This window comes from Monomorium pharaonis, chromosome 1 (genome assembly GCF_013373865.1).
Source record: "Monomorium pharaonis isolate MP-MQ-018 chromosome 1, ASM1337386v2, whole genome shotgun sequence".
NCBI classification, from domain to species: Eukaryota; Metazoa; Arthropoda; class Insecta; order Hymenoptera; family Formicidae; genus Monomorium; species Monomorium pharaonis.
The window spans coordinates 9,003,031-9,029,387 of NC_050467.1; the positions used below are offsets into that span (position 1 = coordinate 9,003,031).

Below are 26,357 nucleotides of genomic sequence, written 5' to 3' on the forward strand. Positions count from 1 at the left end.
GATCAGAATTGCTGAATTGGCTTATTTTTTCATAACCTCAACAATTTTTTTTATGTTGGTCCGGCGGATCAGACTAGTCTATTTTTACTCACTGTATTTTGACTCACTGAATTTGAATCCAAGGTCAGAATTGCTAAATTGGCTGGCAAGTTTTTCTTATCTTAAAAAACGCATTGTAAAAGCAGTTTGGGTCACAAATATATAATCCAGAGCGTGCAAGCTTGCATAATAACTACATTACTCAGGGAAAATTCAATATGTATGACAAGTCTGAGCTTCTGTGAATGAATAGCGTAGAAGATTCACTCCCTTCTTCTATTATATCTAACTCTTTTATTCTTGAAAGTTCTGCGCAATGGCTTTTTCTTACGTTTCTTTCCTTTCACTGAGACATCTTGTTTGGGCGTCCAGCAGAAATCAGCCATTATGTTCACATCCCATTGCCTTTGATATCGATGCTCCATCTCCTTGATATTTTGATGAAATTTTTCTGTTTTTCATACTATAATCACATAGATTTTCTGGGAAGTAGTCGATATGAGAATGCAAGAAATACAACTTAAGATTCATTAAACAACCAAGTTTTTTATAGTTTTTCACCATTTTCGCTACTCTTTCTCTGTAATTTTGACATTTGTGGTTTCCTAGAAAATTTTCTGTTACACTTTTGAAACTCAGCTATGCTGCTGTTTCGTCTTTATTCATTTTGGTGACAAAATTGTCGTCTCTTAACATTTTACGTATTTGTGATCACTCTATTATTCCATTTACATAGGAAGCACGGATTTTTTGTGTAACTTGATTGTTGACTCAATAATATGGTGAGAATTTTCAAATCCCCACAATAACGGAAATGGTGAAGAATTATAGAAAACTAGGTTGCTTAATGAAGTTATGCTTAAGTTGCATTTCTTGGATTCTCATATCGACTACTTCTCAGAAAATCTACGTGATTATAATGAAAAACAGGGAGAAAGATTTTATCAGGATATCAAAAACCATCTATATCAAGGTAAGTGGGATGTGAACATGATGGCTGATTTCTGCTGGACGTTCAAACAAGATGTCTCTGTAAAAGGGAAAAACGTAAGAGAAAGCCATTGCACAGAACCTTCAAGAATAAGAGTTAAATATAATAGAAAAAGGGAGTGAATTGTTTACGCTATTCATTCACAGAAGCTCAGACTTGTCATATGTATTGAATTTTCCCCAGGTAATGTGGTTACGCAAGCTTTTACGCAAACTGCTTTTACAAGGTGTTTTTTTTTAAGTTAGGAAAAAATAAGCCAATTTAACAATTCTGACCTTAGATTCGGATTCAGCGGGTCAAAATACATAAGGATTGACTAGTCTGGTCCACCGGACTAACATTAAAAAAAAATTTTTTTGAGGTTAGAAAAAAATGAGCCAATTTAGTAATTCTGATTTTGGATTCAGATTTAACGGGTCAAAATACATAAAAATAGACTAGTCTGGTTTGCCGAACCAACATTTCTTTGAGGTTGAAAAAAATAAGCTAACTTATTGCAATTCTGATCTTGAATTCGGATTGAGCGAATTAAAATACATAAGGATTGATTAGTCTGATCCGCCGGACTAACCTTTTTTTGTGTGCCTGTATAAACAATGCAATTTGTATAATAAATGCTTGAGTGATATAAAGAGACATTCTTAAATTTCAAATGTACACTCTACAGTAAAATTAAAGGATCACTAAATTGTTGCAGAGTCTTCGATTTTTGAACTATTATGCAAGGTCTACAATATCAGCAGGAGTAATGGAGTAGGAGTAAGAAGTAAGAAATATGACAATGATAAAACAAATGAGATTTGCCCATTTCGTTTACTCCCAGTTTTTAATTGGTCAATTGTTATTCTTACTGCTTATTCCATTACTCCTGCTGATACTGTAGACCTTGCATAATAGTTTTGTAAAAAGCACCATACAACAATCTTTATAGAATTGTTTAATAGTATGAAGTCTTTATTTTTACTTTCCTTAATTTTAAGTTAATTTAAGTTAACTTTCCACAAAGATATTTTTACACTAACTGTAAGATGTAACGTAAAAAATTAAAAAAGAATTTACACCTAAAAAATTTTGTAAATTTAAATAACAGTTTGCAAACTTTTTTTGTGGCTCAAATTAATATAAATTTTAAAATTATAACCTGCTCTAATTTTACTAAAGAAAAAAAGTTATTTCTTTTAACATAAAGTATTATATTTGTACTGCATGTATACGTGTATTTAATGATACTTTGCATGAATGTCGTGTACAACTAGTTATTACTATTAATAATAAAATATTGTTATTAATTTATAGTAAATATATAAATATATGTATAATTTAAAAAATAATTATATAAATGATATAATCTATGATGATATGAAAATAATAATTATTGTTATTATTGTAAGCAACAGAAAAATATAAAGGAGCATTATGTAAATTAAAACTCGGAATCCTTGGTTCCACAGGCTTTTTCACTGTTACACTACACGGCTCTAACAGCTCTTATTTCTATTTTGTCCACTTATAAGTCCCTAACCGACGAAAATATTCCGATATCAAATTTTTTATAACTCGGCCCTTTCTGACCACAACATTCATCCTTGAATATCCTTTTGGTAGTTGTTTCCTATCCTCTGACTTATCGGGCTTTTCTAGCCGTGAAGACATTTTTCAGAATATCAAGATGTACTTTTTTTCGTACACCTTTTCACACTCGATACTCCCATTGATCTCATTGCCTCGTCGGTGTCAATTACACAGAGTTCCATCTGATGTACAGATCTGCCGACCATGCGTCTCACGAATACACAGGCCCGATCACGTACAAATCTATTTAGAAACCTTACCCCTCCTTTCTGAGTATCTTATCATCCGAGAGTAAGCGAAAACTATATCCAAAAATCACATCCTTCCTCCTAGACCTCCTATTCAAGGAGAAGTGAATTGTATTCCACTTCTGAAGCTGTAAGCGACGGAAAAATTTAAATGAGCGCTATCCAGATTCATATTTTCTACATTATTATTCTTACAAGATCAATAAATTATATTATTTATAATATATTATTATATTAATTGTTATGAATATTTCAAATATAATATTTGAAAAACATTAAGGGGCTTACTTAATTAGTGTGACCACATGAAAATGAAGGCGATTTTGATGAGAGGATTAAAAAAGCTATTCTACCAAATATATTAAAAGTTTGTGATTATATTTAACAACATTTGAAAGTTACAAAAATTTTTTCACGATAAGATATTGACATATATTGAGATATAAGTCATTTTTCGGAACTCTGTAAAAAAAAGTAGCTCAAGTGTTGCAGTGATAAGTAACTTCAGAGTACCTGATACAAAAAAAAAACACAATAAGTGTTAAATTAGATAAGTTTTTCTATACAATGAACTAAGATCATGAAAAGATATTGAAAAATAAAAAAATGGCGGTGTTTTAAAAAAAGTTTGAATTTTGCAAAAAAAGATGCCCATTTTTTGCACTGCAAATTGATATTTGTTGACGGATTGAAAAGATCCTAGTTTATTGTATGACAAAACATGTACTAATTATAAGTATGCCTATTAAATTTGAAGTTGATTCATTAATTTGTTTGCGAGTTATGACGAAAAATTTTGAAAACGTTGTTTCGAGAAATGACTTATATCTCAAATATATGTCAATATTTTTTCGTGAAAAAAATTTTGTAACTTTTTCAAATGTTGCTAAATATAACCCCAAACTTTTATTATATTTGGTAAAATAGTTTTTTTTAATCGCCGAAAGTTGTTCTTATTTTTATGTGATCACAGTAGGTAAGTCCTTTAAATTTTTATAAAACTATATTAAAAATTGTTTATAAAATTATTTAAAAAACAGGGTGTTCTATATCTGCTGCTCAGCTCGCAACATTCCTCTATCATCACGCAAGGAGACTTGAATATTATGATGTCACTAGGGCCAGCTATTGTGCTTTCCAAGCCATCCGAAAAGCTCTCTGTGATCCGTTTAAAACAAGGCATTGTAGATACTATAAGTAAGAATTTCTGTCTAAATATGCTCGAGCTCAAGATACCTGACATGTGTTTGACGGCGGCGCGCGCCTTGTGGAAACAATCACCGCAGCCGGTTCTACCTCAGCCCAATCAGAATGAAATAGAGGAAGGCACATGGAACTTAAAGCAACTCAATCTGTCTAACCTGGGAACGTACAATAATTTACTCGACGAGCTTTTGCGTTGTATACTTGAGGAGCCTTTACATTGGCGGCACAGATTAATGGCAATGACCTTTATACGAGACTTGGTGCATCCAGATCAAGCTTATTCTGCAAAATTAGTACGTTACTTTTTGCAAGCACTTATACACGATTCTTTAGAAGAAAGAAGGATTGCTACCAGAGTAGTAACATTTATGTTAAAACAACAAAAGCGAAAACATTCAAAGGTACACAGACTTTGTTACATTTTTATATGATAATTATGATAAAAATGTTTCTTAAAATTCTCTATAAATTTGTCATAATATGTACATAAATAAGTTGAAAATCTATGTGGAACAGTATAATTTCTTTATATAAAATAGATTCATATAAAATGTGTATAATTTTCCATTTTTCATGCAAAGCAAAGTTTAATTCCTATCAATTTTTTACTTACAAGGTAAAACAAGGTTTATAATTATACTGTTTTACATGAGTTTTTGACTTTTGGTTTACAAGGCTAAATGATGTCTATATATACTGAAACATATATTTATTTTTTAAAGGTAACAATTAATATACCCAACTTTTCTAACACAAGCATAAAAAACAAGGGAAACTCACAAAATATCATACCCGGTTTAAGAGCAGACAATACCTGGCTTCAGTATAATTACGAAACTTGTCCCTTGACTGCCAAACAATGGGATGAGCCCAGATACGTTCATCAGCCGTATATCGGTTATTATGTTTGGCCGAAGATTTTAGAAGTGTACGCACCTTCGTCTCAACAACCCGATCTTGATCCGGAGACGCGCGAGTTGACGGATTGCGAGCGAGAGGTTCATACTTTCTTCGATAATTCACAAAATATCGAAAAGCTCATAAATTACTTTAGCCTGGAGGAAAAGAAAGGCAAAGACAAGTTCAGTGCACTACGGTGCTTTCTGTTCAAGGGCTTGTTTCGCAATCACGGGATCGTCTACCTGAAGCATTTCTTGCCGCATTTACAACGGTTGGTAACCGACAAACATGAGAGTAGCCAGCGATGTGCTGCAGAGATTGCGGCCGGAATCGTGCGAGGCGCCAAACATTGGCCATTCCAGATGACGTGCGACCTGTGGCAGAAACTATTACCAATCATAAGAATCGCAATCGCGAACCTAACAGAAGAAACTATCGTCGACTGGGGTGTGTGCTTTGCAACGATGCAGCAACACCGGGATCCTAATCGACACCATTGGTTGCTCGAATGTTTGATGGAGGAGCCACCGTTGAAGGATTCGTTTGTTGAGTGTGGCCGTCTTTACGTGCTGCAGGCCGCTCTGAATCAACAGTCCTGGCGAGTGACGGAGTTGATGCAACGCCTGCTGGCGCGCATGGAGAATCGATTACTCACGAATCCTTTCCAGAATGTCCGAAACCGATTAGCCTCCGTGCTGGTTACTATTTTTAACGCCGATCTGAGGTTCCCATATATTGCAACTGATACCGCGACCCCACGAGCGCAGATTTTGATCGATAAGATTGTTCCAAGTCTAGAACAACTTGTAAAGGACGACAAAGTGATTAATCCAGATAATTTTGATAAAGAAAAAAAGATGACTGACGTCTCATTTGACGAATCGAAAAGAGTATTAGAATCTAAAACGAAAGAACAAGAGATGCCTATAAGATTGCTAAAAACCGTTTGCAAATGGATTACAATTAGCTTGTCTTCTACGCACTACACTACAACTCCAGGATTTTATCGAATATTTCCAATCATATGTCAATTGGAAAGCTCAGAGGCAGACGAGGAGCTCAACAAGTTGTGCTTGATCACTCTGGCAACGCTTGCACAAGCGTTTACGTTGTCAGAGGACATGTCAGTGGTGTTGACTGCGGTAAAAACCGTATCCGAGCACTTGTCTTGGTCCGTCAGATTCACTAGTCTGGAGTTCCTTCAAGTTTTAGTCTTTCACAATATGGGGATAATTCTCAGCGATATGTCATGGGTCAACTGCGTTAAGAATATTGTTCTGCATTTGCTAGAGGACGATCGTTTAGAAGTCAGGGAGAAGGCGAATCAGGTGCTGGGCGGATTGTTGCACTGCACATTTATCACGGATCAAAACAAGTTACTGGCAAGTTTCTAAAGAATTTTTTATGAATAATTTTTTTGGAACCACGAAAAAATTTTAAGAAAATTTTAATGACGATTAAATTTTATATTTACTTTGAAACATTTTTGCAGTGATGTCATCAAATTTCTATTAGTTTTAATAAAATATTTATTTAAAAAATATCTACAATTATAATTTCATCAAAAATTTATTACAATAAAATATTCTTAATTTTTCGTTAAAATTTTATTACATTTTCAATTCTCACAATTTTCAATTCTACTAAGAAAAGTAGGTAAATTAAAAGTTTTTTTAATTATCTAAAATTAAAGTTAATGATTTATAAAATAATTTAAATACATTGAAGTTATGTGAATAAAAAACTAACAATAAGTCAAAGTTGCCTAAAATTAAATTTAAAATTAATTAGAAGTTAATGTCGAAAAGCATTGTTTATACTAAATTAATTATAATTTTTCTAAAATTTTTACTTCAAATAACAAAATGATTTAGAATTGACAAATAAATATAAGATATTAATATTTTATAAATTAAGGTGATATAGGAGAAAAGTTTGTTTTATCGATTAAATGTAATAATTTTTGTTAATAGAATTTACCTTATTGGTTCTATAGATTTGGAAATTCTTCTCCAGAATGAAAGTATATACTGCATTACTATCAGTCTGGATTGTAAAGTTCATGCCAAAAATAGAAAAATTTTATAATTTTATTTTTTTACTATTTCTTAGTCAAACATGTCGAGTTCTTGAAGTTAGACTTTAATGCTTAATTGAAACGAAATTATTTTATGAAAATTGAAGTATACATGTGCGTGAAAAGTTGATAAGTAGAACATAAAAAATTTTTTTTGTTACATGTGCGTAATAAGTCATGTTTTGTTCCCTTTTTGTTCAAAAAGTCGCCGATTTTCCATGAAAGTTTTTTCACACGAGTAATTCATTATTTCACCATTTTTGTTCTCCCAATAAATGGTATGAGCAGTGTAATAAAAATTATATTTTATAGACATTTTTTTCATTTATAGGTTTTTCTTTTATATAGCTATATTTTTACCCTTAAAAAAATAATAAGTTAATGTTTATATATTAATAAAATTAATTAAAGCCAGAATTTAACTAATTTAAAATTAACTAACATTTTTAATTCTGTTATTTAACTTTTAACTTTTTAAGTACTTTTTAACCTGTTAAAATGTTATATGTTTCTTCATTAGAAAGTAATATTTTAGCAAAATTAAAATTTTGTTTAATTTTTGTTATAATTTTATAAAAAATTATATATATATATATATATATATATATATACTATATTTATTTATAGTTTTAATTTATACTTGCATTTCAAGTTTGATTGTGTTCGAAGCGCAATTTATTTAATTAACTAGAACAACCGACATTAAATATACCCATTTTTTAATTTATATTTTTAATTTCTTTACATGTCTGTTATTATTTTTAATTTTTTTTTTTCCAAATAATTGATCCAAAACATAAGAAATCTGACAAAAATTATCTTAATAGTTTTTGTAATTTAATCTAAAAATCTGAAACCCGTCATATTGACGAGTTTGGTTGTTTTAGTGTTATAAAAATGTATATATTTGATAATTTATATAAAATATAATAATATTAAAGCTAAATGAAATTTGAAAAGTACAGACCCAACGAATCATGCAAGATTTTTAATGTGATAACAATTTTAATACGAGAAATAATTAGTCGACATTATTTAATGTACATATATTTCGACCAGAAATATGGTTACTTTCAATGTGTGAGAATTACAAAAATGTTTATTGTGTTCGCTTATTACAAATTCAATTCTTAATTTTTTCCGTTTAAGTTTTTTCTGCTTCAACAACTGAAGATTCTTGTTAATTACAAAAAGATGGAAGTGAAGTTAATATAAATTAATGTTCTTCAAAAATATTTTGAACTCATTTCCAGACACGAAGTCATTCTTTTTTTAAATACGGATGAGCCTCTTATCAGAAATTATACGCTGATTGTGAGAGACAAATAATAGTAACATAACTGTGTGGATTGGTGTTTGTAACTGACTTTTTAAACGTACATGATTTATTGATAATAATATTAAGCCAAGATTCATTCTTGTTATAATAGGCGCTTTTTTAAATATTATATAAATTATTAAATGTTATAAGAAATTTTTATCCGGAGTAATAAAAAGAATTTTTTAATTTGTTATATAATTTTTTAGAACTTCCATATAAATTTTTGTATAAATTGTAATATTTTTTAACGTTTCTATATAATTTTATAACTTTTTAGAAAATTGCTCAGACTTTTAAAATTATTATTCTAGATTATTTTATTTCTAAAATTATAAAATATAATTATAAAATTTGAAGGTTTTCTTAGAAACCTTTGTAAAATATGAAAAATTGGTAAACCTTTATAAAAGGGAACCCAGCTCCAATGACCTTGACCTTAACATATATTATCAAGGTCACCCTCCTGAGTAATGTTCAAGAGATTTTAGCCGCTTGTGATTCGTTAAAAAGATATTAACAAAAAAAGTTTTATAAATATGATACATAATATTGCTGCTTTACTTAAAGTCGCAAACCTATGTGGTGTAGAAAACGCGTGGGCGGAGTACAAGGGGAGGGCTTGGCCCTCCCCCTACATCCCCGCATTAATTTTTATAAAGCACGCATTTTTGCGTGTTTTAAAATAAGAAAATATATTAATTTATTATTATCCTAATCTAAACCTAATTATTATTATCCTAATCTAAACCCATATAGCAGTGCTCAACGTTAGTTGCCCTTTTCGAGCAGATTTCAGAGGCGACGCCTACCGTTTCCTCACTACTGCTCGCGACCTTGACGGCCGAGCCGCCGCGCTGATCGCATGCGAACGCCTCAGCGGCTCGGCCTCAGGTGCGTTGCGATCTTGCGATAAAGAAGTATACTGAGGGTCGTACCTAAAATATTTCTCTTGTTAAATACTTTTTATTTTTATTAAATTGTAACCGTGAATCCTGTGTGCTGATTGGCTACGGATAGCCACGGGATTCAGGGTCCAGGCGGCGGGCTCGAATAAGTGAAAATATTACTGCGGTATTCGGTATAAGTGATTTATTACAGAATAATAACTCCTAATATAATACAAGACCCTATGCTAATATGTACAATATGTTGTCTCGCTATGCGAGGTACCTGGAGGTACCTTCGTATCGGGTGCTGGCGACGATGTCGCAGGTCGCAGTGCTCGTATGCTTGTGCGTGATCGGTGTCGATGCGGCGCTCGGATTGGTTATGGCGGTGTGTGCGGTTGGCGGCGGCGGTGCGCGCGTTGGTCGGTCGGTGCGCGGATTGGCGGTGGTGACGGTTGGCGGCGTCGATATTGGTCGCTACGGTGCGACGGCGCAATGATGCGATGTGGCCGTAAGGCGCTAGCGGCGCGTACTAAGGCACTATAAAAGTGAGTATTCTCACGTCCGCCATTTTTCTTCTAACTAGCATGAAAAATTAGGTATGTTTTGTATATACAGGGTGTCCTAACGCACATGGGTCAATACTCGTAAAAAGGTAAAAGGGATCGAGATGAACATAAAAGTGCAATATTGTTTTGGGTTAGGTCTTTGGTTAGGTCATAGGTTAGGTCCACCAATAATCAAGGTATTAATTTTTCAAATTATGCGAATGAGAGCGCGCCGAGGGAAGACCTCGATCCGCTTGAGCCATAACACGGAAAAAATCCATTATGAATGTTTGATAAGCTTTTATTATTTACTGTTTACAATTACGATAGAAATTAATTAGATTATTTGAGAATTTCATACGTTAATATTTCGATTATTTGCAGACCTAACCCAAGACAATATTGGATTTTATGTTCATCTCTATCCCTTTTACCTTTTTACGAGAATTGACCCATGTGCATTGGGACACTCTGTATATACGTCAATAATCTTTGGAAGCACCAAACTTTATGCGACAATGAAACGAAGACACGATATTTATGATCTTGAGACTGTAAAGATTATTGCGATGTATTATATATGTAAAACATTATGCTGGTTACTTGCTAGTTTGAAGAAAAATTTTTTAGTGCTCTAGGTGTACGATGGTCAGCCTGGCTGGCGACGCAGCGGTGCGTGAAGCGGTGCGGTTGGCGGCGCGGTATGCTACTCGGTCTCAGCTGATCGGTCGCGTTATCGTTGATCACCACGAAGTAAGACTAAGGAGACGTTCTATAGTGTAGAGCGAAAAAGTTGGTTACAAAAAATATTCCGTATGTGGCCAGGTTTGCCAAATGGAAAAACCTGGATCATTTTGTCGCCATCTTGAAATTTGTATATGTACATGGTATTACGTTTAGTTGAGTTAGTAATAAGTAAGTGTGTGTATGTAATGTTTCATACACACACTTACTCATTACTACCTCAACTAAATGTAATACTTATGTACATATACAAACTTCAAGATGGCGACAAAATGGTCCAAGTTATTCGGCAAACCTGGCCACATACGGAACATTTTTCGTGACCACTTTCAATTTATGTAGATAAGTCTCCTTATTCTTACTTCATGGTTGATCACCCCACGTGGATGACAAGTTGCGGTGCCGGTTCCTCCTCAGTGCGGAGTCCCCGGGACGGGACGACGCGCGACCGCTCAGTACGCGACCGAGAGTTTGGCTGCGGAGTTTGTTGGTGTACTGCCACTCAATCAGAGCGCGGCCAGGAAGGCACTCACTGCGTGCCGAAAAGGATAGCGGGTTGAGGTCATGGCGTACAATATACGCTCTAGGAAGCCCGGTTCAGTCCAGGAGGTACGGTCTGCTCATTTCGCAGGCCGGGGAAGCTCTGTTATTTTATCGCGAGTAGAGGGTTTATATACCCTCCATTCGGTGGTGAGAGAAGCAGAGAAGAGCGGAGGAAACGCGCGAGGTAGGGGATAACGGCTTTATCTTTGTTCTAGTGGCAGCGGAGGAACGGCTCGTTACACCTCCCCCTCGGCAGATCCTGTCCTTATGTACAAAAAAAGACTTTATTTTAAAAGCCACGAACCGTCGCGGCGGTGCCGAATGACAATCTTACGCCCGTGTATGTGGTGACGGTATCGTTGCCCCGGGCGGATGCGGTCCCACGGCGCGGTTCGGAGGGCGTCCTCAGGAAAGGGGGTTTTCCCGGGACAGCGACGGCCTGTGGGATCGGTGGTCCGGGCGGCGGTGACGTCATCGGGGAAGTCGTCAGTGGCGATAATCCAGTGAAGTACCCCGGTGTGGCTGGCGGCGTCGGTAGCGGTGCTGGCGTCGTCGGCAGCGGCGTTGGTGGCGGCGTGGGTCGCGGCGTTGGTGGCGGCGTCGGTAGCGTCGAGGGTGGCGACGGCGCTGGTGGGGCCGTATTGGGCCCCGCGATTGTTAGCAACGCGATGTCCGGCACGGGTGTCGTGCGCCCCTCAGATACGGCGGTTACCTCGTCATTGTCGTCACTGTCGTTGAGGTCCGACAACGTGGACCCAAACGTGGCCAAAAGTGTGGCGGGCGGAGGCTGCGTCGGAGGAGACCGGCTCGTAGAAGCGCTTTTGCCAAGAGCGAGTGGACCGCTGGTGGATGGCTGGTGGTCGTCGGGTACCGTGCGCCGATGGTGGTGCCGGAGCTGGATCCTCTTGGGCGGCAGTAGATGGTCGGCCGGCCTTCTGGTTGTCGCTCGGTTGCCCCGGCTTCGACGGGCGCGCTGTCGCCTCGAAAGGCCGGTTGCTTACCGGGATGCGCGGTGGTCCGGAGATTGCTCGTGTGAGACGCTCCCTGAGGCTGCTTCGTACTCGGCCCATGCTGACTGCCTCCTCTCTTGCCGGGATTCATCGTGCCTTATATATCCTTCTGGTCTTGTTTTGCCTCGGCGTTCGGACTCTCCTTCAAATCCTTGACATGTGCGGTCCCGACGATCTTATTGTTTTGATCCCACAGGCGGACGATGACGGGGGAGATGTGCCTGTCAACAATGAACGGTCCCGCGTATCGAGGTGCTAATTTACCCGCGAAATGTTCCTGGGTGTTCGACAGCGGGTGTTCCCGGCGATAGACGTGTTGTCCTATGTCCGGTCTCCAATCGCGCCTTCGCAGATTATAGCACCGCGCCTGTTTCGCTTCTTTTTGCCGGCGGGTGGCGATTTCGAATTGCTCGCACATTTTTTTAATTTGCCGTACTCGCGCGGCAGGCCGGTCGGTCGGTGCGTCACCCAGGGTCTGTTCAGTAGTGTGCCGAGCGCGGTAAGTTCCCGTTCATACATCAACATTGCCAGCGTGTATCCTGTGCTCTTATAGACGGCGGTATTGGCGGCAAACGTCAGTTGCGGCAGGTGTCGATCCCATTGGCGGTGGTCCTGGCTAATGAACTGCGCGATCATTGTCTTCAACGTCCTGTTGGCTCGCTCGACGGGGTTGCATTGGGGCGAGTACGGCGGTGTTTTTCGGCTCGATTCTGGCTCGGGCGATCATGTTGCGGAACTCGCGGCTTTTAAACTGCCGTCCATTATTCGTGATGACCCTCTTCGGGCATCCATGCTGAAGTACGATGTCTTGTTCAACGGCCCGTGTGACGGCGGAAGCGGTGGTTTGTCTAGTGGTCCACTTTGTGAACACGTCTTGGCAGACTAGTATCCACGTATGGCCTTCGGATGACCTTGGCACTTCTGCCTATTAAGTCGATGGCTACGACCATATTTGGAGCGTCTATGGCGGCATGATGTAGGAGCCCGGCCGTTTGACATTGCGCTTATGTTCCCGGCAGTTTGTACATCGTCGTACGTAATTGGCGGCTTATCGGAACATCCCTGACCAATAGTACCTCTGTGCTAGTCGAGTGGTAGCTTTGTGGTAGCGGTAGACATAATTTCCAAGCGGATGCCTTGGTGTCTTCGTCGGTCGAGTGGCGTTCGTGGAAGTGGCGGTATAAGCGGTCGCCCTGTACTCTGTAGTCTGGGTATTTGTGGGGGTCTTCGCGTGCGGCCTGTAATGTTCGTTGATGCCATTTGCAGGGTACGATGGCTGCCAGCTCCTGTCCGTCGGTGTTTTCTTCTTTCTCCCCCTTCTCAAAAGGCTGGCGAGACAGCATCGGGCACATGGTTGAGAGCCCTCTTCCAGTGAAGTCGTGCTGCTGCAGTGCCACGGCCCAGCAGGCTAGACGGCCGGTCGGGTTGTCCAGGGACCGCAGCCATCTGAGCGAGAAGTGGTCGGTAATCACCTTAAATTTGTAGCCTTTCAGATATGGCCGCATCTTTTCAATTCTACATACGACGGTGAGACATTCTTTTTCGATGGCTGAATAGTGTCTTTCGGCCGGTCGGAGGGCTCGGCTGGCGTAGGCTATGACCCGTTCTTCTTCGTGGATGTTTTGCGTGAGAACTGCTCCTAGTCCGACATTGCTGGCGTCGCACAGTGGGCAATTTTGCTCACTTTTTGGACAAAAATCTCGTCAAAGCTTAATTTTTTATGAAACTGAATGCATTTTTTTTAAATACTTGTAAAGACTTATACTTTAGACAGGAACTGCGGAAATTTAGTTGTAAAATCTACATTAAAGAAAAATAATTGAATGCGAGTAAATCTTTAAATCCTAAACACTCAACTCTTTAACCCATTACTTCCCAAGCGGACATTTTATAGTCGATTGGTTTTCGGCTCAGAAAAGTGATGAGATCACATGAAAACTTAAAACAAAATATGCTCTTCTACGTAAAAAGAGTTGCTCTTTCAGATTCCGGGGTCAAAATTTCAAAATTTTCTATTGGAAATTAAATATGGCGGCTCAAAGTTGATATAAATTTTTTCATCGACTATTGACTTTTTATAGTAGAAAACTTTGAAAAATTTTGTCCATGACTGTTGTAAACGATTGAAGTGACGACGTTTGCCTCTTTAAAGTATAAACTATGATTATTAATTGATTTTTTTAAGTAGTTCAAGTAGTTCAAGATGGTGGATGCAGTATAGCGTCCAAATACATGGAAATCATATTTTATTACGATATATGTGTGTGAATAGCCATTTCTCACATTTTCGAGGTTGCTGAGTACGAATCTGTAGTCAATTACTCATTTTTCAAAATGGCGGATACAATATGTCATAAAAATTATACTTTATTAAAAACTATGCCTCCGAGTACTTATTTTATGTATTTGTGAGATTGCTGAGAACAAATTTTGGGTGTTTTTTATTTTCCAAAATAGCGGATACAATATGGCGTCAGAATACACAAAAATCATATTTTACTGTGAACTATGTGCGTGGGTACTAATTGTATATGTTTTTGAGGTTGCTGAATACGAATCTTGAGTTTGATTTATATCTTTCGAAAGGCGGATGTAATATGATACACATAGTTTGCAACAAAATCTAATTTTCGTGTATTCTGACGCCATATTGTATCCGCCATTTTAAAAAATGACTAATTGACCAAAGATTCGTACTCAACGACCTCGAAAATGTGAGAAATGACTATTCACACACATATATCGCAATAAAATATGATTTCCATGTATTTGGACGCCATACTGCATCCACCATCTTGAACTACTTGAAAAAATCAATTAATAATCATAGTTTATATTTTAAAGAGGCAAACTCCGTCACTTCAATCGTTTACAACAGTCATGGACAAAATTTTTCGAAGTTTTCTACTATAAAAAGTCAATAGTCGATGAAAAAATTTATATCAACTTTGAGCCGCCATATTTAATTTCCAATAGAAAATTTTGAAATTTTGACCCCGGAATCTGAAAGAGCAACTCTTTTTACGTAGAAGAGCATATTTTGTTTTAAGTTTTCATGTGATCTTATCACTTTTCTGAGCCGAAAACCAATCGACTATAAAATGTCCGCTTGGGAAGTAATGGGTTAAGAGGCACGTTTTTCTTCTAAATAAAACATTAAAATCACAGGTCATTTATATATTTTTGGAGTCGTTGATTACGATTTCTGACATCAAATATATATTTTTGGAGTCGTTGATTACGATTTCTGACATCAAAATTACAAAATTCAAAATTCAAATAAATAATAAATAGTTTTATTTTAAAAAATTTATTTTGAAACAACTAACGTGCAGAAAATTTTGAGAAAAATATATATTATAGTTTTAGATATAGAATACATACATATATAAAAATTTTCAGAGCTCTTTTCGCGTTTAAGAATAGCCAAATTTATTCGTTTACTTGCATTTGATTATTTTTCTTTAATGTAGGTTTAACGACAACTAAATTTCCTGTTCGCAATTCCTGCCTAAAGTATAAGTCTTTACACAAGTATTTAAAAAAAATGCATTCAGTTACATGAAAAATTGAGCTTTGGCGAGATTTTTGTCCAAAAAGTGAGCGAAATTGCCCACTGTGCATCGGTTTGCAGGACGAATGGCACTGAGAAGTCCGGGCATTGTAGCACTGGGGCGGTGGCCAGGCAGTCCCTTATTTTTTCAAATGCTTGCTGCTGTGATGTCGACTATTCCCATCGTTTTCCTTTCCGGAGCAGGTCATTTAGCGGTGCTGGGGTCGTGGCGATTTGCAGTATGAAGCGGCGGTACCACGATGTCATCCCCAGAAATCTTCGGAGGACCGGTAGGGAGGTGGGTGGCGGGATGTCCATAATTGCCCTCACTTTTTCAGGGTCGGTTCTCAGTCCCTTTCGATCGACGACGTGGCCCAGGTATTTGAGGTTGATGCGTGCGAAGTAGCATTTGTCGTGGTTGATTTTAAGGTTGGCCCTTAGTAATCATTGTAGCACCTCCCGTAGGTTCTGCAGGTGTTCCTCGAATGTTTTTCCCAAGACCACTATGTCGTCGAGGTACGCAAAGACGCGTGGCTCCATGTCCGGCCCGATGACGCGGTCGAGTAGTCGCTGAAAGGTGGCCGGGGCGGCGTGTAATCCGAAGGGCATTACGGTGAATTGAAATTGTCCTCTACCCGGGATGGCGAAGGCGGTCATCGGCCGGCTTGTAGGTTGGAGTGAGACCTGCCAGTACCCGTTCTGGATGAGCGCCTTTTATTCATCTAAAAAGTGCATTTTATTCACAAGAAACACACGCCATGTAGTGGTGGGTAGTGAAGGTTTCACGGAGCCTCGGTGGATGATTGATGAATGTTTTATAGATTATTAAAGGAACCTCAATTTCACGAAACGTCCATCAGTCGTCCATCGAGGCTCCGTGAAGTCTATTAATTATCCGTGTAACGTAATGGATATCTTTTAAAATGTTTGACAGAGATCTATTAGATGTAAGATAGGTCATCTATCTAACTGCCACTATGGAAGTAAATATCCCCACAGAGTTATGGAAATTTAATGGATCTCTAATGGACGTCTATCTGACTTCCACTATGGAAGTAAATATGTAATGGAGCCCTGGAAGTTTAGTGGATCTCTAATGGTCGTCCATTTGACTTTCACCATGAAAGTAAATATCCATTAGAGCCATAGAAGTTCACTGGATCTCTAATGGACGTCCATTTGACTTCCACCATGGAAGTAAATATTCAATGGAGCCATGGAAGTTTAGTGGATCTCTAATGGACGTCCATTTGACTTTCACTATGGAAGTAAATATCCAATGGAGCCATGGAGGTTTACTGGATCTCTAATGGACGTCCATCTGGCTTCCACCATGGAAGTAAACATCTAATGGGGTCATGGAGGTTTATTGAATCTCCATTGGACGTCCATCTGTCTTCCACCATAGACATGGACGTCCCATGGATCTATGGAGGTTTAGTGGACGTCTATTGGACGTCCATTGGGTGCCAATTTCTATGTGGGAATCTTATAAAAAAATATGGGTAAATCTTAACAAAAGAAGGACCTAGCTCCGATAAATAATAAATTCATTATTAAAACAAAGCATGCATAAATGCGTGTTTTAAAATAAAAATGTCTATTAATTTATTATTATTCTAATCTTTTATGCAAAGTCGCAAACCCATGTAGTGCAGAGAACGCGTGGGCGGGATGCAAGGGCAGGTCTTCGCCCTCCTCCTACATCCCCGCATTTGTATAAAGCACGCATAAATTAATTTTTTATTTTAAAGTACGCAAAAATGCATGCGGGGATGTAGGGGGAGGACGAAGCCCTTTCCTTGTACCCCGCCCTCGCGTTCTCTGTACCACGTGGGTTTGCGACTTTAAGTAAAGCAGGGATATTATGTATTTATGAAATTTTTTTGTTATTAGGTGTACAACCTTGCTTCCGCCGTTTTTCAATAGACGGCTGTAAGTGGTGGTCGAAATAAATAGATCGTAGACATCATACAATAAGCTTAGGCATTTGTAAACATAACGCCATCGAAATATTAGTCGATTTGTGTCCGCGTTATAAAGTTATTCTCGATTGAAAATGTCAGCTTACGAGCCAAATTTTCGTCATTTGCGGGAGGTTTTAATTTTTTGCTTCAATATGAAAAAATCTGCGACTGAGGCTCATCGAATGCTCTCAAATACGTATGGTGAGGCCACTATTAATGAAAGAATGTGCCGAGAGTGGTTTCAACGCTTCAAGAACGGCGATTTTGACGTCAAAGACCGACATGGCGGTGGAAGAAAGGTTTTTGAAGATGCAGAATTGGAGGCGTTACTTGATCAAGACTTGTGTCAAACGCAAGAAAAATTGGCAGGATTATTAGGAGTGACTCAACAAGCCATTTCAAAACGCCTGAAAGTCATGGAAATGATTCAGAAGCAAAGAAATTGGGTGCTGTACGAGTGTTGAAGCCGAGAGATGTTGAACGGCGTATGTTTGCTTGTAAACAACTGCAAGGCAAAGACGGAAGAGATTTCTGCATCGTATTGTAACTGGGGACGAAAAATCATTACGATAACCCCAAGCGCAGAAAATTATGAAGACTTCCCGGCCATGCTTCCACGTCGACGGCCAAACCGAATATTCACGGCTCCAAGGTCATACTCTGTATTTGGTGGAACCAGCTCGGCGTAGTGTATTATGAGCTACTAAAACCGACTGAAACAGTCACAGGCGATCGGTATTGAAAGCAATTGATGCGTTTGAGTCGACGCTGAAAAACAAACGGTCGCAATACAACGATAGACACGATAAAGTGATTTTGCAGCATGACAATGCTCGACCCCGCAATGTCGCAAGCCCGTCAAACATACTTGGAAATGTTGAAATGGAATGTCCTACCCCGGACATTGCTCCCTCTGACTATCACTTGTTTCGATCAATGACACACGGCCTGGCTGATCAGCACTTCCATTGTTATGAAGAAGTGAAAAATTGAATCGATTCGTGGATTGTCTCAAAAGATGACCAGTTTTTTCGACGCGGGACTCGTATGCTGCCAGAAAAATGAGAGAAATTAATGACTAGCGATGGACAATTCTTTGAATCGTAAATGTATAACCAGTTTTTCACAATAAAGCCTCGAATTTCAAGAAAAAAAAAAACGGCGGAAGCAAAGTTGTACACCTAATAATAATTCAGGAGGACAACATATGTCAACATATGTCCAGGTCACGCCACTAGGGCTGAGTCCTCTTATGTTCCAAAAGGGAAAAATCGTTTTTTCGAAGAGGTGTTTCACTCTCTAAACATAAAATTCCACACAAAAAAATATGTGTTTCTTTGATTTATTTGTTCAACAACATATTTTATGGAGAATCAAATTTGCGTCAGACGCCCATGACACTTCTCTTGTAAGACCAAAAATAACAGCATGTTGTTTACAAAATTAAAAAAATATATGTAAAATTATATATAAAAGAAATATTATTTGGGCATTAAGATTAATTGTCTCCATTTTAATTATGTTGTACATATCACAGTATCTCAATTATTGTTATTGTATTATAAAATTTATGTTAAGATTTACCCATATTTCTTTTTACTTGTACATGGTATAAGAAAATTACAGCAAATTATAAAACTTTTTTATCTATAACTTTTTAACGAACGACGAGCGCAGGCTAAAATCTCTTGAACATTATTTAGGAGGGTGATCTTGATAACATATATCAAGGTTAAAGTCATCGGACCTGGTCCCTTTTGTAAAGGTTTACCGAAAAATTTTTTAAAACATGTTAAATTATAAGAATTTTTTTCACTAATGTTGCTTATAACTTTATTTAGCTTAATGACTCTGATCTTTTAATCTTAGATTCTAAAAAAGTATAAAATAAGAATATTTGCCATTGTATTTTCAGGAAGAGTTCAAAAGAAAAGCGAAAACTCGATTGCAAAAAAAAAATAATTCTATTAATCACGACCCGTTAGAAAACAACAAGAATGATGCAATACGCATACGTCATGGCGGTGTGCTTGGACTGTGCGCTTTTATTCAAGCTCATCCATACGATGTGCCCAAATATGTGCCTTCAATCTTCGAACATCTTAGCCCTCACATGAATGATCCACAACCGATACCGGTAATTTAACAATAACATTCTAATATTGTCAGTGAGAAAGTTTATGCCGTTATTTTTGCCTTAAATGTGGACCCAAATATACATTGCACGTACGAATCTATTGCATGATATATGTACTCTTGTTCGATTACCTTAGTCCAACGATTGGGCAGATCATGGAAATCCTTCTGTCAGAACGTCTTAGGTTTTTCCTAGGTGAGAGAGACCGATAACGGCACGAACTTTCTGACCGACCCAATATAATTATACAATTTTTCTATACTGTCTTGCAATCAGTTTGAAATTTTTTATATATAATTATAGGTTTAAATTATACAAAATTGTAAAAATACGATTATACATATAATTATAAAGTTCTTTCAAAACAGAAAAACCGTTATAATTATGAATAATTATAATCTTATTAAACTTTTTGTATCTCCGGTTTTCCCAAAACAGATAAGTTTTATAGGAAAACGGTTCTATGGGTTTTGCTGATTCAAAATCAACTATTAAAATTGAAAATAAAAAATGACATATTTAAGATGACCGAAATGTTGAAATGTTGGTATATTTAAAACATGAGCGCGAATTGTGGTTTTTTTGTGATTATTATTTACAAAAGTACAAAGTAAAAAAGATACATATGTATTGAGGAGAGAAGGGAGTTATATACCACAATTTTGTTTTATTTCAATAATTCAGTAAATACATTGGCGCAAAAAAAAACGAGACAAAAATTTTGACCGAATTTTTAGGCAATTTTCAAAATAATGTAACTTTGTGAAAAATCATCCAAATTACAGGAACTTTTTTTTTAATTAAAGGACAAAAACACTACTTTAAGAATCTCTAGGCGAAAGTTTGACATGTTAAGTGTAACTTTTTTATATGGCATGAAAACCAAACGTGTTTTTTTCATTGAAAAAAGTAAGAGTTTGTTATTATTTTTCACAAATTTCTCGTTAAAATTTTGCTAATATTAATTTAAATTCTTAAAACTCTTTTTTTTTCTAAGTAATTAAAAAAATACATGTTGATACGATGTTTTTTGTTGATTATACATGAGTTTGAAATTTGAACTGCATTTTAGGGTATTTTAGCGAATAAATACAGAATTTTTTGGATACCATGAAACGGTATTAATATGATATTGCACATTGATTTTATTCATATTTAACTCAATCATATTGCCATCAGAGTGACCCAATGTGCACTACATAGAGATTAACGATTTTGCACATCACGTGGCTCTGAAAAGAGTCGTTTTTTTTAATAAGATTTTTATTTTTTATGTATGAGTATATGTATGTTTATATGTATGGGTTTACGAGTGCAGATGAATGTGACCTTCTGTTGACTTCAGTGAAATGGGCACATCAACTATCCGCTATATTCAAATCAGTAAGTGCAAATTTCCACCGATAAATTTTTGGAAAAAACACATTTATTGAAAAATATGCTCGGGTAGCGTACCGAGTCTAGTAACAACGGTAAATTTTGAGTCTAGGAACTGAGGATTAATAATTTACTAAAGAGGAAAAAAAGATTGTGATACCTAATATATTTCTCAAAATGGACGTAAAAACACATTTATAAAATTTTTGGCTATCTGCAATATTAATTAAATACAGCTTTTATGACAATATACTAAACATTTATGATTAATAATTATTTTATAATGTCTAAACAATATATCGTAGCGTGCGCGCCGCGGAAATGAAAGACACTTCTATTCAAAGAACACGCGACTTTATTAAGATGATTGCAGACACGTCTACACGAGAGCGGAGCCGAGATTCAACTAGTTGTTTACGAGCGTTGTCAAGCTCTTGACAACTGACAACGCTCCGTCTCGGAAAATCAATACTATCGATCGGCTTTCAGACAGCTGAGCCGCGGCCGCGGAGTATATCAGGCGACGCACGTAACAATACATATAAAGAATTAATTTAGATGGTTGTCTTCAAAATTTAACATAAAGTATACGAAATATCATAAATTTTATAACCCCACGTTTAGTCCATAACTCTCTCTATCTCCCCCCCCCCTTCTTCTGCGCTTGAAGACAAACGTGCCTAACATCGCTTCACGGATGCCGCAATTTTTTCTGTGGATGCATATTGCTGATAAATGTGAAAATTGTTACAAGTGCGACTTTATAGATGAAAAGTAACTACGATTATCTAATAAAGTAGTGCTAAACTATCGACTGTAGGATTTTACTACAGAATTTTTATTCTGGAATTTCAGTTTTTGCACGACAGTCAGCCATAACAGTGTTGACGTTTGCTGACGTATAAGGTGTTACTATGTGAATATATAGTGTCGTATCAGTCGATATAATTGGTATGTTTGACGCCAATTATGCAGAGGACAGGTGATCTGCATGTAAGAAAGACATTAAAAACATTGCGGTGTAAAAACAGTGTAAATAGTGTAGAAAACTCTTTTATCATCCTGCATGTACTATCAAGCATAAAATCTACAATAATAAACAAAAGCTTGTGAGATGCGAGAGTCATTTTGAAGAAATAAGAATCGAAAGTGAAAAGCAAGAAAATATGAAGAGAAATCGGAGGAAGTGATAGAGAGGATGAATTCCATAGGAGTCGCGGGGTCAACGAGTTTGTCAGAAAGTGCAGGCAGGCAATCCGTGACTGATACGAAGATCGATTGGTTAGTAAAAGAAATAAAAGATGAAATTGCATGTAAAAAGGAAACTAAAACAATTATCAGGGAAATAGTTAAAAGTGAGCTGGAAAAAATTAAGCAAGAATTCGAAGAATTAAAAAAAAGCATGAAAGGAAAAATCGATGAATTATTAGGCAATATACGTAGGAGTTACACGAATGTAGTTTTGATTAAGAAAAAAAAAAGTATAATAATCGATAAACCAAAAAAAGCAACAAGAAAGTGAAACTACCAAAAACTTGGTAAAAGAGGAGATCAATATAATAAATATGGCAGTGGGAATAACAGAACTCAGAAAAGGAAATAAAGGAACAATTATTCTTGGATGTGAGAGCGAAGGTAAGATGGAAGAAATGAAACCCACGATACAAGACAAGTAGGATAAAGATTACAGTATAATAGAGCCAAAAGGAGTTAAGCCAAAAATAAAAATAATAAATGTTAGTGAAGAAGAAATGGCATTTGGATGATGAAAATCTGATAAGCATAATTACGAAGCGAAATAAACTTGATAATGAAAGAGAAGGATTTCATATGTAGATGATTAAAAAAATAATCAAAGGAAGAAATAAAAATATGTAATTCAGAAAAGGAAGAGAAAATGGTTTTTTGATACTCGAAATAAATGAAATAACTCATGACTTAATGTTGAAAAAAAGAAAAATAAATATAAGATGGAGGAAATGTTTTATATTCAATTATTTCAGTGTCAAAAAATGTTTTAAATGCTGGGGCTGTTATATAGCCAAAGATTGCATACGGCAAGAAACATGCCACAAATGTGCAGGAAAGCATAAAGCGAACAAATGCACGGCGAAGAAGAAAAGATATGTGAACTGTATGTATAAAATAAAGACATACAACTTGAAGATAAGTGACGAGCATGATGCTTTGAGTGTGGAAAAGGATTGGCATGGGAAGTAACTACAGACAGAAAGAGCAACTACAAACACAGATGGAAACAATCTTATATACGAACGCTCCAAATCTATTAGCGAATGAGGAGGAAATACAACATCAGATTTTGGCATTATCAGAATCCAGATTGGTACCTGACATAGAAGATGGTGAGATAAATGTGCCAGGATACAGTTATTATATATAGGAGGCAATTTAATGTGATGCTGAAAACCGGAATACGAGAGGAGTTATTTTATATGTGAGAAGTAATATAAAATATGAGGGACTGTCCCGATTGCGCACATAAACGATCGGACACAGTAGTATTTCCCAATCGGACACAGTCCCAATTGGACACGGTCCCGATTGCGCACCGCCCCGATCGGACACAATCCTAATTGGACACAATCCCTATCGGACACAGATCCTATTTGACACAACAGCGATCGGGCACATAGCATTTAAATCGGACACAGAATTAATTGCACACGGGCCCGATTGCGCACCGACCGTTTACACATGGATCCGTTTGCACACGGACCCGTTTGCGTACCGACCAATTTGCACACGATACGATTCCGCAGATAGTACATGGACTAGCAACTTGAACGGGTGAGTGCGAGAGGGAGGGGCCGAAGGCCCCCTTGCATGCGCGCGCGCGTGCGCGCGTATGTGTGTGCGTGTGTGCGTGCGTGCGAAGCATTCTCTGCACCACGTGGGTTTGCGACTCTCCACGCAAACTGGCGAATATGCGGGTAGTTTGGATGACCTGAAAATTGTAATTTTAACATTTCAATATTGACTCAGCATTGTTTTTGCATTATTCTGCGATGCGGAATCGTATTGTGTGCAATTGGGTCCGTGTTTAAACGGGTCTGTGCTCAAACAGATCCATGTGCAAACAGGTCGGTGCGCAATCGAGGCCGTGTGCAATCCAATTCGTGTGCAAACGAATTGATGCGTAATTGGATCCGTGTGCAATTAGTTCTGTGTCCGCTGTGATCGCTGTTGTGTCTAATAAGGTCTGTGTCTAAGATTGTGTCCGATCGGGACGATGCGCAATCAGGACCGTGTCCAATTGGATCCGTGTCCAATTAGAACTGTGTCCGATTGGGAAATACTACTGTGTCTGATCCTTTATGTACGCAATCCGGCCTCATTCAAAATATGAAGTTTTAATATGTAAAATAATACATAATTGTTGGTGTATAGCGATAAAAGTATGGGGTAATATGTATAAAGGAGTAGTAATAGTAATATATTACTCACCGAGTGCGTCGGATGAGGATTTTATAAGATTTTTAGAAGACATAATACAATTAAAATATGATGTAAACTTTTTGTCGCCAGTGATAATAAACAATAAATAAGTTAATCAAATTGACTTTTTGGCAAATTAGTTTATTAGATAAACGACGACGTTTTGATTGATTTTGGTCCTCTTCAAGTATAATTGCATGTGTTTAATGTACGACATAACGACTTAATATATTGGGATCAACGAAATAGAAATTAAACACATGTAATTATACCTGAAGAGGACCAAAATCAATGGTCGAAACGTCATTTATCTAATAAACTAATTTACCAGGAAGTCGACTTGATTAACTTATCTGTTGAGATCTCACATGAGATCTCACATTAATAATAGCTGATCTTTTGTGAATTCTATTAGAAACGTTAATATTAATAATGGACAGAAACTAGTCTCACTCGATGTAACATCCCTGTTCAAGAATATTCCAAAAGAGCTTGTATTCGATGTGATAAAAAAGAGATGGAATGAAATTTATAACTTAATAGTTACACAATTATTTTAATTCATACACGCGCTTAATTTAGTTTTAAGTTCTACGAGCTTCAGTTTTGACGGACAATTTTATAAGCAGGTATATGGTAATTTTATGGGATTTCCATTATCTCTCATTTTTTCGAACTTAGTATTTGATGATCTGAAAACCAGTTTCTTGCAAAAATTAAATTTTGTAATCCCAATGTTTTATCGATACGCTGACAATATAATTACTATTTTGCCAGAGAACAAGGTTGAGAACAATTATCCTAAATTGAAATTTACATATGAGCTCGAAAAGAATGGATCAATTGCTTTTTCGGACACTATTGTCGTTTGTGATGAAAATAATTTGATAACAAATTGGTACCGGAAATCTATGTTTTTAGACCGTTATGTAAAGTTTTTTTCTAACCATCCAATGCGATATAAGACAAACACAATAATTAACTTAGTTGACAGAGTAATTTTATTATCTGACAAAAAATTTCATTATGTAAATATTACGTTGGTAAAAAATATTTAAAAAAATAATTGTTTTCCTGACGATGTCATTAATAAACATATTAATAGACGTATCAAAGAATTAAAAAATTGCGCGCATTCTTGTAAACTATAGTAAACGTTGGTTTTGATACAAAAAGATGTTTAATGTTATCCTGCATTAATAGCATTACCGATAGTATTAGTTGACGTTTGAAAAAAATTGACTTTGATATCTTTTTTACTGTTTCAAAAAAGCTCGACATTATCATTAAAAAGGGCAAAGATAAATTAGACACTTTAAAAAGAACTAATGTCGTCTATCACTTAAAATGCAATAGTTGCAATGCATCCTTTTTCTTTTCGTGCTGCTTCTATCGAAGATTGGCAATCATCAAAACTATCTGGACTTTAGAGGCGGTTGCACAACGACCGGGGAACAACGACCTTATGCTCTTGCCGAACCACTGTCGCAAGTTCTTCAGACAGGATGTTCTGCGTCGGCCCGGAGCATGTCTCCCTTCAATTCTTCCTTATATGATGAGTTGCAAGAGACGATATTTTTTATTTCTTATGACGTGACCGAAATAGAGGAGCTTTCTCTTCTTTACCGACAGCAGGAGCCCAGTACACGTACCCATTTTGGTAAGAACCTCGTCGTTAGTCACACGATCCATCCAGGATATTTTATTCATTTGGCGATACACCCACATCTCAAAGGCGTTGATTTTATTCTTCAGACTCTGAGTCAGGGTCCAACCCTCCA

The 26,357-nt window shown here is 36.9% G+C and overlaps 1 protein-coding gene across 2 annotated transcripts in view; it reads left to right on the forward strand.

The window, feature by feature from the left end:
• The window catches only part of LOC105836804 (proteasome activator complex subunit 4B), a 165,073-nt gene that overhangs the window by 132,366 nt on the left and 6,350 nt on the right, over positions 1 to 26,357 (forward strand). For both annotated transcript variants that reach the window (XM_036292035.1, XM_012681093.3), the window contains 3 exons: positions 3,891 to 4,457; positions 4,779 to 6,338; positions 19,522 to 19,743. In XM_036292035.1, the coding sequence (XP_036147928.1) occupies positions 3,891 to 4,457; positions 4,779 to 6,338; positions 19,522 to 19,743 (2,349 nt within the window). The remainder of the gene's footprint in view (positions 1 to 3,890; positions 4,458 to 4,778; positions 6,339 to 19,521; positions 19,744 to 26,357) is intronic.